The sequence below is a fragment of the Mytilus galloprovincialis genome, chromosome 8, assembly GCF_965363235.1.
Source record: "Mytilus galloprovincialis chromosome 8, xbMytGall1.hap1.1, whole genome shotgun sequence".
In the NCBI taxonomy this organism is placed as follows: domain Eukaryota; kingdom Metazoa; phylum Mollusca; class Bivalvia; order Mytilida; family Mytilidae; genus Mytilus; species Mytilus galloprovincialis.
In genome coordinates this window covers 78,807,890-78,825,929 of record NC_134845.1, presented here as the reverse complement: position 1 = coordinate 78,825,929, position 18,040 = coordinate 78,807,890, and the positions used below count along the sequence as shown (strand labels likewise).

Below are 18,040 nucleotides of genomic sequence, written 5' to 3'. Positions count from 1 at the left end.
CGAATACAGTTAATTAAAAATGTAATCACACATCTGTAATTAGTTGAAAATTAATTATAGTAAATTTCTTTTTCTTCAAAAATAAATAGTTCAAGTATGTATGTATGTACTTCGAGATTCCGTCAGTTGAGACGCACCCCTTGATTGACTGCAAGGGTACAGTGGATCCATGTACACTCCCTAAGGATTAATGAAGATGTGTCCTTTACAATATTATCCCGACACCAGAACAATCCCCACCCAAATACCAAGGGAGTGTGTAGGAGGGAAGCCTGTTATTATGGTGGAGGAAGCCGTTGTACTTTGAGAGAACCATCGGGCTTTTTGGCGGGAATAGACAACCCAAAGAGATTTCAGAAGATTGATCTCCAGGTCAAACTGGGAACAACTTTGACCTACAAAGGCCCCCGAAGTATCAAATCTGGTTTTAACTCCGGTCTGGATACCAGACATGTGTGAAATAATTGAATCATCACCAAAATCAAACAGTTTTCTCAGCTTAGACAGGCTGACTCGTAAAACAAAATTATTCGATCTCATTAACCAAAACTGACCATATTTACCCTTTATCAAGTAATTTATTTAGTAGTAATTCAGTTATATCTTAATGTCATAGTGGACTGTATAATACAATTGACAGCAATTTTGGAACCAGCATGACCTCTGTTATGTCTAAAATATTGAATTATAAACAAATTTCAGTAGTTTTCTTACCTTAGACTGATTCGAATAATAAATTTTTTTGTTCGCAACAACCAAAACTGAACATATAAGCACTTTATTATGTAAATCTATTTAACCGCATAGTAAATGAGTTATATTTGCATGTGAGGATTGATTATATAATACAAATTATAGCAATATTTGAAAATTATGACTTTGTTCGCCTCAATTTAGAGTGCCAATACGTCACTTTTGTTTTATTAAAAAATTTGAAACATAAACAAATTTTAGTAATTTTCATAACTCAGACTGACTCGTATTATAAAATTATTTTTCCGCAACAACCAAAACTGACCACATTACCACTTTATTATGTAAATCTATATAGCCGCATAGTAAATGAGCTATATTTTCATGTAAGGATGGATTGTATTATAGAAAGGATAGCAAGATTTGAATAAAATGACTTAAAAAGTTTGTTCACATCAATTTAGATTGCCAGCATGTCCTTTTTTTATTCACAATATTGAATCGTAAACAAAATTCAGTAGTTTTCAAACCTCAGACTGATAGTATAATAAAATTATTTGTCCGTAAGAACCAAAACTGACCATATTAGCACTTAATTACGTAAATCTATATAGCCGCATAGTAAATGAGTTATATTTTCATAAACAAAAGATAGCAATATTGGAACGTTATGACTAAAAAAATTGTAAATCCAAGGCAAACAAGGTGAATTACGATTAAAAATAATGTATTAAATACACCGAGTTATAGTTAGGAATTTGAAGAGACAGTTAAATATGGGGAACGACGCCACGTAACTATGATATTTATATTCCATCTTATAAAAATATTTTCCCGATGTGTCGGATAACCTTTCTTTCCGCCTCGATATTGGTTCGTGTAACTTTTGGTATATATGATGAGTTTATTTATTGAAAAGAAAATATAGTTAATCTGCTAATCAGTAAAGTTATTTGAACTGATTTTGTGTAATTTAATAAAATTAGTATTTCGAATTAAAAGAGTTTTTGAATTGTTCTGGTTTGAAACACATATACGTAAAATATTAAGACTAAAAGTCGTTTTTATAAAATAAATGTACAAAATGAACTTGAAGTTTATTTCTAAATTTACACAATCAGTTAACTCGCGTTTACTTTCAAGTGCACGTAAAAATACACATGCACATGCACACGTAAAAAAAATTGAAGAATTGTGAAGTTAACGCCCGTTTACTACTGACTAAACGGACACAGAGTAAACACCCGGGCAGACATTAGAAATTTCCATTTTGACTGCGTTAACCATGTTAACGTAATTATAGTAAATGCGCGTTTACTAGTAAACGGGAAATTTGAAGTTAACTAACGAAATATGTGCACGCGGCGTTAACTTGCGTTTACTTTATGTAATGCTTAGTCTGCACCCGACTGTACATTTATATTATTAACTTAATATCATGAAAAAGTTTACATGATGTTCAGTGTTTTCTAACTCAGCCTTTTCATACTTTTCGAGAACGACTTCTGATTACTTTACTATTTCATTTCCTTTGATCAATCATCAGAGCACAGACGATTCTAGAGCAAGAATACTTAAACTGTCTGATTTATTATTCCCAGCTACTTTATATTAGCTAGATAAAATGAAGTGTTAAAGCATAAAATTAAGTACTTGGACGAACAATCAGGAATTACATCTGAAAATGTTGACAAAACATCCATCTTGATTTATAAAAGCAAGTTCAGATATGAATTTCTGTAACTTTTTCTACTTTAAGGTAAGTTGCTTAGTTGAATTGAAGAATTAAAATCATTTAATAAAAGTGTTACGAACTTGCTGTTTCTGTATTTGCTCTGTTGTAGATTCTAAATCAGCTTTATTGGTCCTCGACTATTTGAGTCTCGGATACCAATACAGATTACCTCGAATCTATATAAAAGTGTCAATACAGAAACAGCCAGTTAATGACATTATGATATATACTCCTGGATGGAATCTATGAGAATATGTTACATGTAAGAACTGTGCAAAATATTGAACTTTTATTGGGAATTCTAGCGGGCAACTTTTGAAATTTGCCCAAATTATGTTTCGTCTATTTCCGTAACTATTATAAAAAATAATTATATTCTTTTAAAAAACAATTATACAGTTCAAGGAGAACTTTGTAGTGTTTTACAGGTAAGATATTTTGATAACTAAGTGATCCGTTTATTCTATTGAAAATTTTAACATCATATAATATGTTGTTTACATTTCTAATACACATTTTGTCTATCATCATTATGCATATTATGCTAAACGCCAATAACAAGAACTCATAAAGCCAAGAAACCAAATCATTGGAATACTAACAATAAAAGAACGAACAATATTTAATCAATATAAAAAGACACATTGATGTCTTACAATATCTCAGATAATTAGAATGGAATTTAAAACAAATTAATAGATAAATTGCATAGTTAAAGATAGATAGAGATGTCCAAATCATTCAGTCCAAACAGCATAACAGTCCCCATTGCTCTTTGTACTTTATTTGGCCTTTTCGAGCGTCACTGATGAGTCTTTTGTGGATAAAATGGTTTTAGGCGCAAATATAAAGTTAAAATCCTGATATTCATATTGAGTTTTTTTTTTACATAATCCAGAGATAGGGTGTCTTCCTCCATCTTGGATTTGGAAATACCAGAAAACAAGGTCTAGATCTTTAATAGAATGTGCAAATTTTTAGAATAGAAGGTAATTCATGTGTAAAAACTTTCATTTCAATATAGAAAATGACATGCATTATCATATTTATGGTTGTATTTTACAAAAAGCAGAAAACTTTTGTTTCATTAAATTTTTTCCAACTTTGCCACATAAGGGGAGGCAACTGAAACGTAAGGGCAGATAATTCAGATTAAGGTACTTTTACAATAGAAAGTGTTAGGAATTTACCTATTTTATAATGTAGCAAGAAAACGGGTCCGGTGACCCCATTTTTTCTTTTTCTTAACTGAAAGCATACTATTAAAGCAATCTTCTCATATGTTATCTCAAAATTATTTGGTGTAGTTTACCCTTTATTGCAGAAAATTGGGTTTTCCATGCATAACCTATACACAATCTGTCAATTTTTAACACCGTGTAGCGTGAAAATAAGCCCCGTGACCGTATCTTTTTATTGTTTTTTTTAAAAGCAGGATATAACATGTAAACTACATTTTGGCAAATTATTAAAAAATTCTATGGATTATGACACCCCATCTTTCTTCACTACTGTATTCAGTAGAAAAACAGCAATTTTGTAAACCTTAAAACAATCATTTTAGACTAAACATTCTTAAATTGTAGATTATTTCAAATCTTTTCTTTTTTATCTGTAAATATTCAAATTGTTAAATATGTCTTACTAATGTGTGTTAGATATTTTTGTAGGTAAACTATTTAATTGATTTCAAACACTTTTAATTTCATTCAAATTAAAACTATTCTCAGCGAGGCCAAATAAATAAAATAATACTAACATAGTCCATCAATCTGCTTGGATCACAGCCGTTGTGAAGAAGTTCAGCCACTATTTCCTTTTGTCCATTCTGAACTGCACAATAGAGTACAGACACGCCCTATCAAATAATCATTACATTTACCAACTTTTACATTACCAACACAATATAAAATGTTAAAATAAAAATGAACGAAAAACGTTACAAAATTCATGCGTCCGAAAAGATTTTCTGGATTTACCTTCATCCGGAACGGCAAAAGCCGAATATTTGAAAGCCAGAAATGTATAACAATTCTTAATAGTTGAAAAGTTACATTATTAATAAATTCACCTATAGTCATCTTCGCCTAAAAGACTTGAGACATGAAATGAAAATACAATGACATGGAACAAACATACATAAGTAATTAATGTATAACAGAAAAGGAAAGGAGAGAACAAGAATAATTTTAAAATAATGAAATTAGTTGAACCCGAATGTCAAATTATGCATGCCATCTATTCAGGTCATGTTCAAGTATTAACAGGAACCATTCCGATGTGAAAGTCAGTATGTATATAATCAAATTAGTTCTTACTAATTTTCGAAATGTATTAACAGAATGCCTACAATATTCAGACATTTCTTCTAACAGGAATCAAGTCACGTTTGAACAGATTTCTCCAGTGTACACGAGTTATTTCAATAGGATTATAGACCGGTGGACACTTTTTTTAAAATTATTTATTGATGAAAAATCTAGCTTCAGAGTATTTACCTCCTTAAACAAATGTGTAAAATAAAAGTTTTGAAGGCGAATTTTGAGTTGCGGCAATTTGTGTTAGGAAAACGGGTTTTTATTGGCACGCGCACGGATGTTTGATAACTGGAAGATATTTTTGTTGTAATTTCCGTTCTATTATTTCATTATATTTTTTTATAAATTCAGATCATAAGGAAAGCAGTAGTAGGTTTTACAAGAGATGAATTGATTAAGAGGAATTATTTCTATACTACGCCGTTGATAAATATGATATTTAATAAAATATTGATGTTGGAAGTGATGAATTGATACTGGTAAAATGGCAAGAGTTTTTTTCTGGTCTATAATGGAAATGATATGAATTAGACGCATTGGATTTGTATGAAATATTGCATTAGAACTCTTTAGCCCGTATATAGTTATCATAGAATACAAGTTATCATGCGCTGACGCAACTAACATGGTTATTTAGACGGTGTCGAAAATTGTTGAACGGTGAGGGCAAAAGCCCGAACCGTTCAACAATTTTCGACTCCGTCTAAATAATCATGCTAGTTGGGTCAAAGCATGATAAAATTTTTGTGCGGTTATTTTAACCGTATTAGGTATAAAATTAATGAAACGTTTAATACACAAGTGTCCTAAATTTCACTACGCAATAGTAACATGTCAACTCCGCCCACTGACCTCACTCTTAATGTGTATTGTGTAACCTGATGATCTATTGATTTTCCATGTAGTGCATAGTTCATGTGTTTTATGCCAACTAAAGATGGAGTCTGGTAAAAGACGATTTGTTGATACTAGTGATGAAGAAATTGAACAAAAACGTTTGAAAATGAGTGCTGACAAAACAATAAAGCAGAATATAGCAGCAACCACTATTTTCAGGGAGTATTTAAAAGTAAAGAAAATGGATCCTGGATTTGGACAGTATGACACCTTAAAACTAGATGAAGTGTTGGGTCATTCTTATATGGATGTCCGTAAAGCTGATGGAAATCGTTATAAAACAAATTCACTGCAATGCTTGAGATACTCATTGAATAGATATTTAAAAGCTCCACCGTAAAATAAAAAAATTGACATTGTGAATGATGAAAGTTTTAGCGCTTCCAGAAAAAATTTTGAAACGGCAATGGCAGAACTTAAACGCATGGGATTAGGAGACGTCGAGCATTATCCATGTATTGACGAAGCTGACAGAAGAAAAATGTGTACCTCAATATATTTATCACCAAATACTCCATTTGGACTCCAAAATAAAGTTCAGTCTGATATTCGCCTGTAATTTTGTCGAAGGGGAATGGAAAATATGCCACAAATGACAAAATCCACGTTTTCTGTAAAAAAAGATCCGAAAACGGGGCTTAAATATGTTGTTAAAACTTTAGATGAGTTGACAAAAAACCATCGCAGCAGTGACAAGGAAAAAACTTCAGGGATAATGCCAGAAAATTCCGGTTCTGGGTATTGCCCCGTGTCCTCCTTTGAAAAGTATGTAAATGAATTAAATCCAGAGTGTGACAAACTATGGCAGAGACCAAAAGATCAGTTTTGGGAAGAGGACCCTTCATGGTATTATAACATTCCTGTGGGCGAAAAAACGCTTGGCAATTTCATGTCATACCTGAGAAAGAAGTGCAACTTGTCTGAAATTTACACCAACCATTCAATACGTGCTACCGGGGCTACTGTTCTAGCTAAAAACTCATATTGAAATGCACAGATCATGGCCGTAACTGGACATAAGTCAGTAGCATCTCTTTCTTTGTATCAGCGGGTTGATAATGATGATAAGATACGTATGGGACAGACATTAACAGAAAGCATCACTGAACCTTCTAAAGCATTATCTTTAACTGCTGGTGAAACATCATCAAATATTCGTGCTTTACCAAGCTCAAGTTGTACAGTGCCTCCTAAAACTTTAGCAATTGCTCCTTCTACATTTCGTCCTCTACCGAATATTACAACAGCCAGCACCACACTTATGAGCACAGAACGTAGTTCCGTTACCTATAACGTTGGACAAACGACTCTGTATAATCTGCTAAGGAACACAAAGCGCCGCCGTTGCCATTTAGTGGACCTTTGCCATGCAATACGTTTAAGCCAAAACATTTAAGTACAACCCAACAAGGAAACAGCACACAGTCAATTTATGAATAATTGCAAGGTGTTAATCTAAATGAGCTGTTTAACGATTTTACTGAAACTGCCGTAAACATAAATCGTACTACACTTTGTCCACAAGTTTTCAACTATTGTTTATAAAAAAGAATGACTTTATTTTTAGAAGAAGAACAGTTCTGATAGTTTTTGAACATATTTTTATTTACCGTTTGGTTTAATGTGATCGGGAGCATTTCATATAGATGTCAACTAGTGGAAATTTCACATAAATACACAAAGGTTATCACAAGACAGCGTGTACCTTACTTTGTTCTTTTTATAGCACACATGATTTCAAGTCAATAGTTTAAATGTCAACATATTACAACAAGATTTCTGATTGGCTTCAGGCACATGTTTTGTAAGAAGGTTTCTTCTATTAGGACACTTTGATTGGGTTGTGTACGGCGAACATGGTTATTTAGCAGATGGCAAGGCAGCCAGTAGAATTCAAGTTTACAACTGCATAACAGCACAATAATATATGTAGCGTTTATACTAATTGATGATTCGAGGAGCAAGGTTATAAATGTATTAAAAGTACGTACAAGGAACTGTTATTTCTCGAAAACCTGTTTGTACATTTTTGTGTTTTCAATCTTGAAATTTGTATTTGTGTTAGCTCTTGTTAAATAAAATTTAAACGTTAAACTTGTTCTATATTACCGCCTAAACAATATAACTGACCGAAAATACACGCGCATAATAACAGATGTGTACATACAAATAAGAGAATACAATAAAAATTAAAATAAACTAAACTAAACAATTGTCTAGACCGTCTGATTCAACAATTTGTTTTCTCAATACTTACAAATGTTCGCGTAATTGCGTTTGGGTTTGATCCTCTGTCAAGGAGTTCAGAAACAATTTCTTTGTGTCCATACAATGCTGCTGTATGAAGTATTGACCAGCCCTGTGTGGACAATAATACGATTTTATGTGTGTAAATATTCATGATATTTAAATATGCATGTCTTTGGATAGTTTAGAGTTTGAGAAATTCAATCATATTTTGCCAATAAACGGGTTAATAAAGGCACATATGAACGAGCTTGCTCACTACTGTTATTCCAAAGTTAAACATATCATTTGGATGAAGCACCAAAATTACACACACCAAAACAAAACATATGCTTTTCGGGAGAAAACCGTCAAAATATCCCGACGCCTAAATTTCCCAATATACGATATATTAGAGTAACAACTCACTTGCTACCGATGATAACCGTATGAAAACATATCATGTTTCATTGGGTTGCTTTAATGCTTTTGATTATGTTATATCTACTTTCATCAATAGGATACATCATGTCTTCGAATTTAATATTAGTAAATCACCATAATAATTTTGTAAAATGCAGTAAAATGCAGGATTTACATATAAGATATATAAAAAAAAAACTAAACATACTCAACAATTTACGTTTTTTATTGTCTATCTAGTCTCATGCTTGTTTGATGCAAGATCATCAGTTGTCGCATGGTCTTAATTTAACCTATTGAATTAGACAAAATAAACTAGATAACTCTTTAATGAAAGTTGTTTTGCAGCCAAATTTAAAAAAAGAATGCAGTCACTAAGTCATGTGGGCATTTTCATTTTTTACTAATTGGATTTGTGAAATCACAAATAGTGTTCCCTATATTTTAATAATGTTTGTTATTGGTTTAAGAGCAATGAATTCAAGTTTATTTTTTTAATCAAAGAAATAAGGATACATTTATCCATGTACATTTTAAGAATGTCTTGTATTAAATTTCTATAGTTTACAAACATTTTTTTCAGGAAGATCAACCATTCGACAACCGATCATCTTGTCAAACCTTATTTCTTTCAAACTTAGTTTTGATAGTGTACAATATTTTGGTACTTTTTTCAAGAACGTTTGGTTTCACTCGGTCTGAAATGATATCGAGGTCCCATGTAATAACATGATCATAGGTTTCATAACTTAACTTTTTACACAATGGTGAAGTAAAGACGTGTGATATAACTCATTTTAACATGTTATGTTTTACATCATATACTGTTTTCAGTTTGGTAAACATGGTGGTTTTCGTAACTGACATTTATTTGTATGTAATTTTCTTGAAATACATATTTATTATTTTCACATTTAACAAATGTTTAAGGAATGACTGTAATATTTTTTCTGTCTATATTAAAAATGTCGTGCACACTAGCTAACCCGCTTAGGGTTCACAAGACAAAGCAAAACACCAATTAAAGGACGCATTACATCCAAAATTAAATTATTCTTAAATATAGTACTTACATCAGGTGTTGAGTCATTTAAATCGGCGCCATTGTCAAGTAAAACTGAAACGATGGTCTTGTGTCCATTTGCAGACGCACAATGAAGTGCTGTCAAGTTCTGTAATTTTTTTTAATAATAAACATATCGAACCCAAAGGTATATTAAGAGAGAGAGAAGTACATAAAATTGGACAAAACAAAGTGTTAGACTATATCAACCAAGAGATCGATAGCTAAATGGAAAATTTGGTATAATTATCTTTGTTCATATATTCGAAAACAAGAACAGCAAATGCTTTTTCTTTTAAATAGGAGCAAATTGCAATAAAGATGTTTCTATATAGTTTGTGCCAATTTAAAAAAAATCCTCAAAATTCAGTGGCTTTTGTGTGTAATTTCTATTATCTTACCTCCTATACATTTATACGAACATGATTGGGTAAAAGCGTCCGCGTGCAAATCGTGTATGTTTGATATTAGGTTAGTAGTGAGGCGGGGCTTATTTCATACACGGTTAGAAGTACAGTTACGTCCCTTTATATTCAATATCAGGTAAGAAGGGAGGCGGGGCTTATTTCATACACGGTTAGTAATGGCGTTACGTCCCTTTATAAAAACAAAACGGTACTGAGAAAATATCTTAAAGGTTTCAACAGACGAAGAAATTGATGATTACGATGGAAATAAATTCATAAAACACATTTACATCTAACAAGTTGAAATCTGTTTGTGTAGGATCAATGGAAGTAGTTTCTTAATGCTAACAGTATTGAAGACTCGCATGCTTATTTTGATAGGTCACTAGTCTAAATTCCACACGTTAAGATAGTCGGTAAGATGAATTCGTTACATAGTGTGCTAGTGACGTAATACGGTATATTTGGTGTCAGTAAATTCCATATGGGGATTTGAGCTTCGCTTTCATCCCATATGGAATTTACCGACCCCATATATACCGTATTAGGTCACTAGCACACGATGTAACTAATAAAACTATGTCATATTTCTGAACATTTCTTCAAATTATATACTGTTAAAAGGATTTTACAGTGGTCATCAATATCCTGGTTTTAAATACAGTGTTTCTCTCATGGTATGTCTTATCATACTATCTATTGCTATGCCGTTAATAGTACAAATGAAAAACAATAATACTTTTAAACTCTTATACCGTCAGAAATTAAGGGATTTTCTATGAGCAGGCAACGATGGCGTTAATGTCCACTGTTTTGGGGTTTTCAATGTTTGATAACTTCTTTATTGATTTTTTTCAACAGTTCTGATTCGAGCACCGTTGATGAATCCTTTGTAAATGAAACGTGTGTAGTGGCATTATAAAATCGGTATCTCTTATCTCCCAATTGGGTCTTTTCTAAATTAAACTACTAGTATAACGTTATCTGTTTTATAATTGTAATTTCTATTTTCACTAAACACAAGTTACCATCTGTGTACCGTTTGTCGTTTTCGAATCGGTATGAACTATTTACTCCCTATTAGAAAACATAGTTTAACATAGTTACATCAGGGCAACCGGTTTGAACCTTTTCATTTGTATAATTGCAAGGGTTGACTTTGGTATTTCCAAGTGATCATCCTCGGAAATCTCACGCTCAGGCAGTAAAATCCGTGTACCAGTCCGTTTTTCATTTATTTGTGGGATGAATGAATTAAAAGCCACGTTCGGTCGGCAAGGTGGCCTTACATTAAATTATAAGCCTGGTACCTTTGATAACTGCCAATAAATGCGGTAACTCGTGTACGGTGAATTATATGCTGTCTGCACTTTGAAGAGGCATTGCAACAACCTTTTGAGGTGTCCTTAATTGGTATGTTGCAAGGCAAATTATCTGCCGCTATCTATTTAAATGCCCATACGTTAATTGGCTGTAAAAATCCACGCTCTTCCTCATGTTCATCGCACCTTGCAGAACTTTCTATGGTATTAATACTTGATCTACGCGACACAATGACAACTGGTTTTCCCGCGAGCAACACACAAGCAATCAATCTTTTAATTGTTATTGTGAATGAAGAGTTTAAACATAGCCTGCCTTTATTTACGTCAGGTTTATTTACTGCTTCCTAGAATGCATACACTATTACTTAAAGGTCGTATGAAACTTTATGTAGTAACCAATGGGGGGAATCTAACATTATACTTACATCGGATTGGTCTACATAATTTATCAGTGCTCCTTTCTGAAGGCATTTGCTTACTGCTTTTATGTCACCATTTTTAGCAGCTTCAATCAGATCCTTTATTTATATAAAAAAAAAGTTTTCGTCTTTTAAAAAATTAAAATAACTTGACAAAACTTCTGATCTCATGTTTTAATATTTGGTTGATTTGGTGATTGATTCCGTTAGTACGCTGATAGAATTGATGAATGTATTAAACAAAACAGGACACCTTTTAAAGTTTCACACTTGGTTTACCAATACTCATCTAAATGTACACACGGCAAATTTGTCATATATTACTGAGGTAAATCGTTACCGATAATTTCGTTTATGAAGGGAATAGTTTAAACTTACTTTATTTAAACGATCACTATTCTCGGTGTCCAGGTCAGCATCCATTTCACTATGGTATCTGCAATAAAATATTGATACATAGGTGAAAATGATGAAAAGGACACGCTTCTCTTTTTAGTTTAAGTTCAATTAGAACAAACATTAAATGCAATCTATACTTTTTTTATTATACGAGGATTTGCCAGAAAAATTTCGCAGCGATTAGTATCTGTGTCAGCTAATCACCTGGTGGTGAATAGGAGAATGCTCCCATGCATTCTTGAGTAGCAGATAATGGTACGGAATGCCTATAAGTTGATCATAATATTGACGGGTATGTTCGTAAAGACTCATTTTATAAAATTCTCAAAGGAACAGTCGCATGTCAACTTTTAAACTCGCTTTACTTTCTTACGTTGTTTATCATCTTAATTACGTGTTATCGTGTTCTTTTATTGTAAATTATTGACTTAACTGTTAAGTCAATTTTTGGTTATATCCTCTTGGCGTGGTTCAATACTTATACATCCAGCCATTGTGTTATTATGCTATCGTCATTGTTTGTATTCTTGTCTTTCATTTTTACCTAAGTGCTTTGTCTTAATGCCATTTTGTTTTTCTTTTTTGACATATTTGGCAGTTCTAATAGTGGTTAAGATTATAGCACAATGTTGACTGCTGTTCCCCTATTTTTGACATTTTTACCTGAAGTGTCTGTTTGTTTTGTTCACAAATTGTTGTCAATATAATGAAATTATATAGGCCTGTCATACAAGTGAGATGTTTAGCTATCGATAAAACAAGGTTTATTCCACCACTTTCTACATAAGAAAATGTTTTTACCTTGTCAGGAATATGACAGTTGTTTTCAATTCGTTTGATGTGTTTGAGCTTTTAGTTTGATAAGTTACTTTCTATTTTGAATGTTCCTTACAGTTCGGTTTTCTTATTATTTTACTTTTTGCCCGTAATCAGCTCTATATATTCATTCAGACAGTAAATTGTGTTTTTTATTTGTTTCTAATCCATCCCCCTTTTTTGAATTTTGCAGTCATTTTTGTGCTGGTACACTAACAATCTGGTAGTCGATAAATCATTACAGATGACGGATCATGATGGATCGGTGTTAAATATATGGGGGTAAGATAGGATGCATTTTAGGATGAGAATGTGATATAAACACTGCTTTGTACTAGACCGATTCCTAGGCCAGGACTTTAACGTTATCTTTCACAATGTATAAGCACTTTACTGTTACAATGAGCCAACCTGTCTTTTACGCCGACTCATGAATGCTTTTTGCTTATTGTAGAATCAGCAAATACCAATGTTTATATCTTTGGTTTGAATCGGCTAGGAATCGATCCCACGATTCTTACACTTGACAATCACGTTAGAACGCGGATTCAATCATTATGATGAAAGCAGTTGTCTAAACGTTATGTTAAGAAAATTTTTGAACCTAAGCGTTCAAGGTACTTATCAAGTTGTCACAATTATAACAAATGCATGAGATATAATCATCAACAAAAAATATATTTTAAGATTGTTGACTCAAGACTTTAGTAGCTTATAAACTTTCATATTTTGATGTCGAAATATACCGATCGTTAACGTTTGATAAACGATCAACACAAAATCATGGAGCCCATAGAAATAAGTGAGATGAGAGATTGATGTTTATTTAGTTTTTTTCTTATTTTCCCCGCGTAAACATTTGTTACAAAATCTGGTGTATCACTATTAAACATTCAGAAGTACTATCTTTTTCAACGTTTGTTTGTCTTTTTTTTTTTACATCAAAGCACAAAAATGTCGGCATTCACAATAAAAGCTGATAAAACCCAAAATGATCAAAAAGTTAAGCCGAACTCGGACTTATTCATTCTATTAAGATAAGAAGTACTAATTTAATACCACGTATCGAGGTATGTAATAATCTGTATTCATACATATTTAAAGAGAAGCCAGAATGTATTGACATCGAATGGTAAGGAAGGTGTCACGGTCATGTAAGTCTGCTGCAATATATTTTTAAACATAAGACTGACTCTTTGAATATCCTCGTCTCATGGTTTTACGTGCTATTAAGAATGTATTGTGACGTCACAGTTTCCATTGAAATAGCATGCACAGTATGAATTCATATGACGTACGAAAATATATGATCTGACAATACTGAATTGCCTAAAAAAAGAGATTTAAAATGGGGAATATGTGAAATATATATCTAGTTTCAGGCTTAATATAATAAGGATTAATAGATTAGCGAAGTTTTATATATGGTCAATTTTGCCTAAATTTTTCAATGGTGAAATTTTAGAAATGTATGTTATAAATCATAACAGTTCCAAACCAAATTCAATTACTACTAAGCTGATGATACCATTGGGTACTACCAATATAAAACTAAGATGATCTAGTATGATCACCAAGGGGAAAACTTTCAACAAGATACCAACTGAGGTAGTTTTTAGACATTTTCAATTTCTATTTCTTCTGGTAAAAGAAACTGAAGATAAGAACCTTCCATTTGCACCTAGTGTTGACCAAATTTCTGCCGTCGGGAATTCAAAGAAACTCAGAAGGTTAGCGGTTGGAATTTAAGACCATAACTGTAAAACTATAATGATAGACCCACATGATATAAAATTGATAATGTGTGGTATGATATTCTATTAAACATTATACACCAGAGTTGAACTGCAGTGGATATGAGCACGTGTAGTCAATAGTACGGCCTTCATCAATTAGAAAAATCCATACCGCATAGTCGGCTACAGTATGCACCGACATGAAAAATATGAAACATTTCAATTGAGAAAACTGACGGCTTACTTTCTAACAAAACAATTCACGAAACACAAATTGATATAACAGCAACTAAGTGAGGCACATAAAGAATATGTCAGGGTTAAACATATTTTTCAGAGTTTTCTTATTGACACTCTTCCTTAACGCCTGATAAAACGTTAAATCCCGCCGAATATGTAAACAACTGTTCTAAGTCTCATCGAAATGCCGTTGTCGTCGTTATCTGCCGTGGTCACGTTTATTTGTAAATCAGGGTCAAAAGTCATATCAATAATTCCAGAAAAATGCGCAGTCAGGTTTTGCTAGCTTGTTTCTCCTACATATATGCGTTTGGAGCAAAATGTTCCTACATTTAAAACTTATTTCATATTGTTATCGTCACAAATGACCTTATATTGACCTTTTTGTATATAGGCTGCAAATTTGAAATTAAAATTGCAAGTGACCTTGACCTATTTCAATTTCTATATTTGAAATGTTTGTATTCAATTCATTACAAGTATTAAGATCTAAAGATGTTTTTTAGACCTTATTGTTAATAAATTTTTGAAAACAAAATGTATTTTTCATGTCTTTTGATAGTAAGGTGTTCGTCAATTTCTAGGTAAATATCAAATTTCTGTTATTTGGTGTGAAAGAGTATATATAACTGATTTGTTTTGAAATTTGTGTAACATTAACGTCGAACTTGGTTGAATATAAAGCTCTGTGTATAGCTTTACTTTACAGAAGTAAAAATTACTGCAAACGGAGAAAAAGGGGGGTAAAAGTTATGTAAACAAAACGTCTATTAGAAACAGGTAAAACACCCTATCCTACATATACAGATGACTAAATGAGAAACAATTGACTATAATGTTTACACGTATTCGAAAAATATAATAAAGGAGAGGGTTATGAACAGCAGCGATATATTTTACAAACAATTGCAAACAAAAAATGCGTGAGAAACCAAAGGGACATTAACAACTTATTTATATAAGAGAAGCTGACAACAGCATGGCAAAAACACGAGAAAAAAAGATCAAAATCAATGCAAATTAAAAATTATGATCGAAGTTTGTATTACCTACTGGGTTCTTTGGTCTCCTGTAGTTTAAGCCTACCAACCACGTCAAGGTCAGAGACCATATGGCAGATTTTTTTTTTTACATATCTTTCTTTCCCCACTAGATAGAATATTACTATATTTCGCACGATTAGAAAATTGAGTAAATGTTTTATTAATTGTTTAGAAAATATTCTTGACTGCTTAGTTTTCGTTTGATTGCTAACAATGATTAATAAGGTACAAACAGAAAATGAAAACTTATACATCGTCATCTTCGTCCTTATCCATGTTTCTAACCGCAACCAGACGAGTATTTACATTTTGACATATGTCATTTGCCTGACATGGGCATACATCTATATATTTAGTTCGAAGCAAATGCAACCCTTTAAAAACAAAGAATTTTCCCTTACCGTACAGACTAATCTTGCAGAAATTCATATGACATCTGACCTTCGAGATAGACAGGAACAAGTCTATTCTTCTTTTCCCATCAGAACTGAAGAGGAGAATGTTAGGGTAGTTTTACTATATGGGACGACATCAAATTTGAGTCTGAAGTGAAGCTCTTATTACATATTGTTTAAAAGTAGATTCACAAGGAGGAAGTTTGACAAGGGAGAAATTTAAATTGTAGCCAATTTTACGCTTAATTTGTTTAGGTCACTATGATCTATTTTGAGTTTTGACTTGAGATCATTCAACATAACAACAAGATCTCGAGCTGAATCTATAGATTCATCGATGTCACAATTAGAAAGGTTTTGACAAATCGGTGAATCATCTGGGTTGTACTTTAAGACTACAAAATAGTGCGCTTACCGATTCTTAACAGGGATGGCGTTGTATTGCATCATGTTATAGCATGTGTGGCTGGTAGAATGTTACAGATGGCAAACCCGAGACTTTAACATATTTCGTGGACAGGTATATAACTGCGCAAATCTTGTGTGCAAGTTATAGTGCCTGTTTGAAACAATAGCTCATGCGTATGCTGGAGGGGAAGTAATGCACTTATAAGATCAGAACATCTGTATCTTGTGACTTTATAATATCCTATCCTTAATTATTTTCACACCGAACTCTTTGTCTACATGAATAGCATGTGAATCGTGCGAGTATCTACTTCATTGGGCGTACAAAATAATACTTGAAATCTGAATACTCCTTCTGAGCAGATTTAGGGTCCTTGGATGTGCTAGCTAGTTAAATAACTTCAGCATGTATCATAGTAACTGTTAATCTACCATGATGCTGAACAATCGATTCGTCAAGAAATATGATTAAGGCCTATGGAACGCCACAGCTGTCTTATGTGGAACTCTGATATTATTTTATGTTGTTTTATTATTACTTAATGATATTTTATCTTTACTTTATATGGTTTTGACACTACGTAATGATGTTTAAATATAACTCAATATGGATTAGTCATTACTTAGTGATATTTTGATATTACACTATATGGTGTCGTATTGACTTGATATAGTTTTGTCATTACTCAATATGGTTTTGTCATTACTCGATGTGGTTTCCCCATTATTCAATATGGTTGTGTCATTAGTCAATGTGGTTTTAACATTACTTGATGTGTATGTGACTGAACGTAATGTTGTAGTTTCATTACATGATGTGGTTTTGTTATTTCGTAATGATGATTTGTCTATTCTTTGTATGGTTTTAACATTGCGTAATGATGTTTCAAATTATGACGATTTTACACTTCTTGATGTCTTTGTTTTATTATTTGATGTGTTCCTGTCATTCATTGATGTGGTCCTGTCATTCTTTGATATGGTTATCCCATTACTTGATGAGGTTAAACCACGTGACCAATTCGGAAAAACCTGTTCTATTTTTAGATAGATTTCCATGTTGTATGTGCCTTGAATGCGTGTGATCCATCTAATTAGTATTCAAAATAAAGTTTGGGTTACTGTTTGAGTTAAACTTTGAGTTAGTTTTCGAATTCAAGACATGCTTAGAATTAAAGTTCAAGTTAGCATTGAGTTTCGAGTTGGAATTCGAGTTTAAGTCACATTTAAAGGCAGAGAGTTACAACTAAGAATTTGAGTCACTTCTTGAGGTAGAGTTTGAATAAGATTCGAATTCAAGTCTCATTTAGATTAATTAAGATTTCGAGTTGAAATTCGAGCTATTTTATATCTTTTTGAGTTCGTATTAAATTTTTTCTGAAAAGAGGTATCCGGGATATGCGTACTAAATAAACAATGTTGCAGTATAAAAAATGAAACATAGGAGTTGAAATAAAGTTAGATGTGGTGTGATTGCCAATGAGACAACTATCCACT

The 18,040-nt window shown here is 32.4% G+C and overlaps 1 protein-coding gene across 1 annotated transcript; it reads right to left on the bottom strand.

Moving 5' to 3' along the window:
- Window positions 1–2,770: 2,770 nt before the first annotated feature.
- LOC143043790 (E3 ubiquitin-protein ligase mib1-like) lies at window positions 2,771–11,938 on the bottom strand. The gene is made up of 6 exons (XM_076215970.1): window positions 11,885–11,938; window positions 11,513–11,605; window positions 9,366–9,464; window positions 7,901–8,002; window positions 4,188–4,286; window positions 2,771–2,782 (listed from the first exon to the last, which is right to left on the bottom strand). Exons 1-6 carry the CDS (start codon window positions 11,927–11,929, stop codon window positions 2,771–2,773), a joined length of 450 nt encoding a protein of 149 aa, XP_076072085.1. The 5' UTR covers window positions 11,930–11,938.
- Between the last annotated feature and the right edge of the window lie 6,102 nt (window positions 11,939–18,040).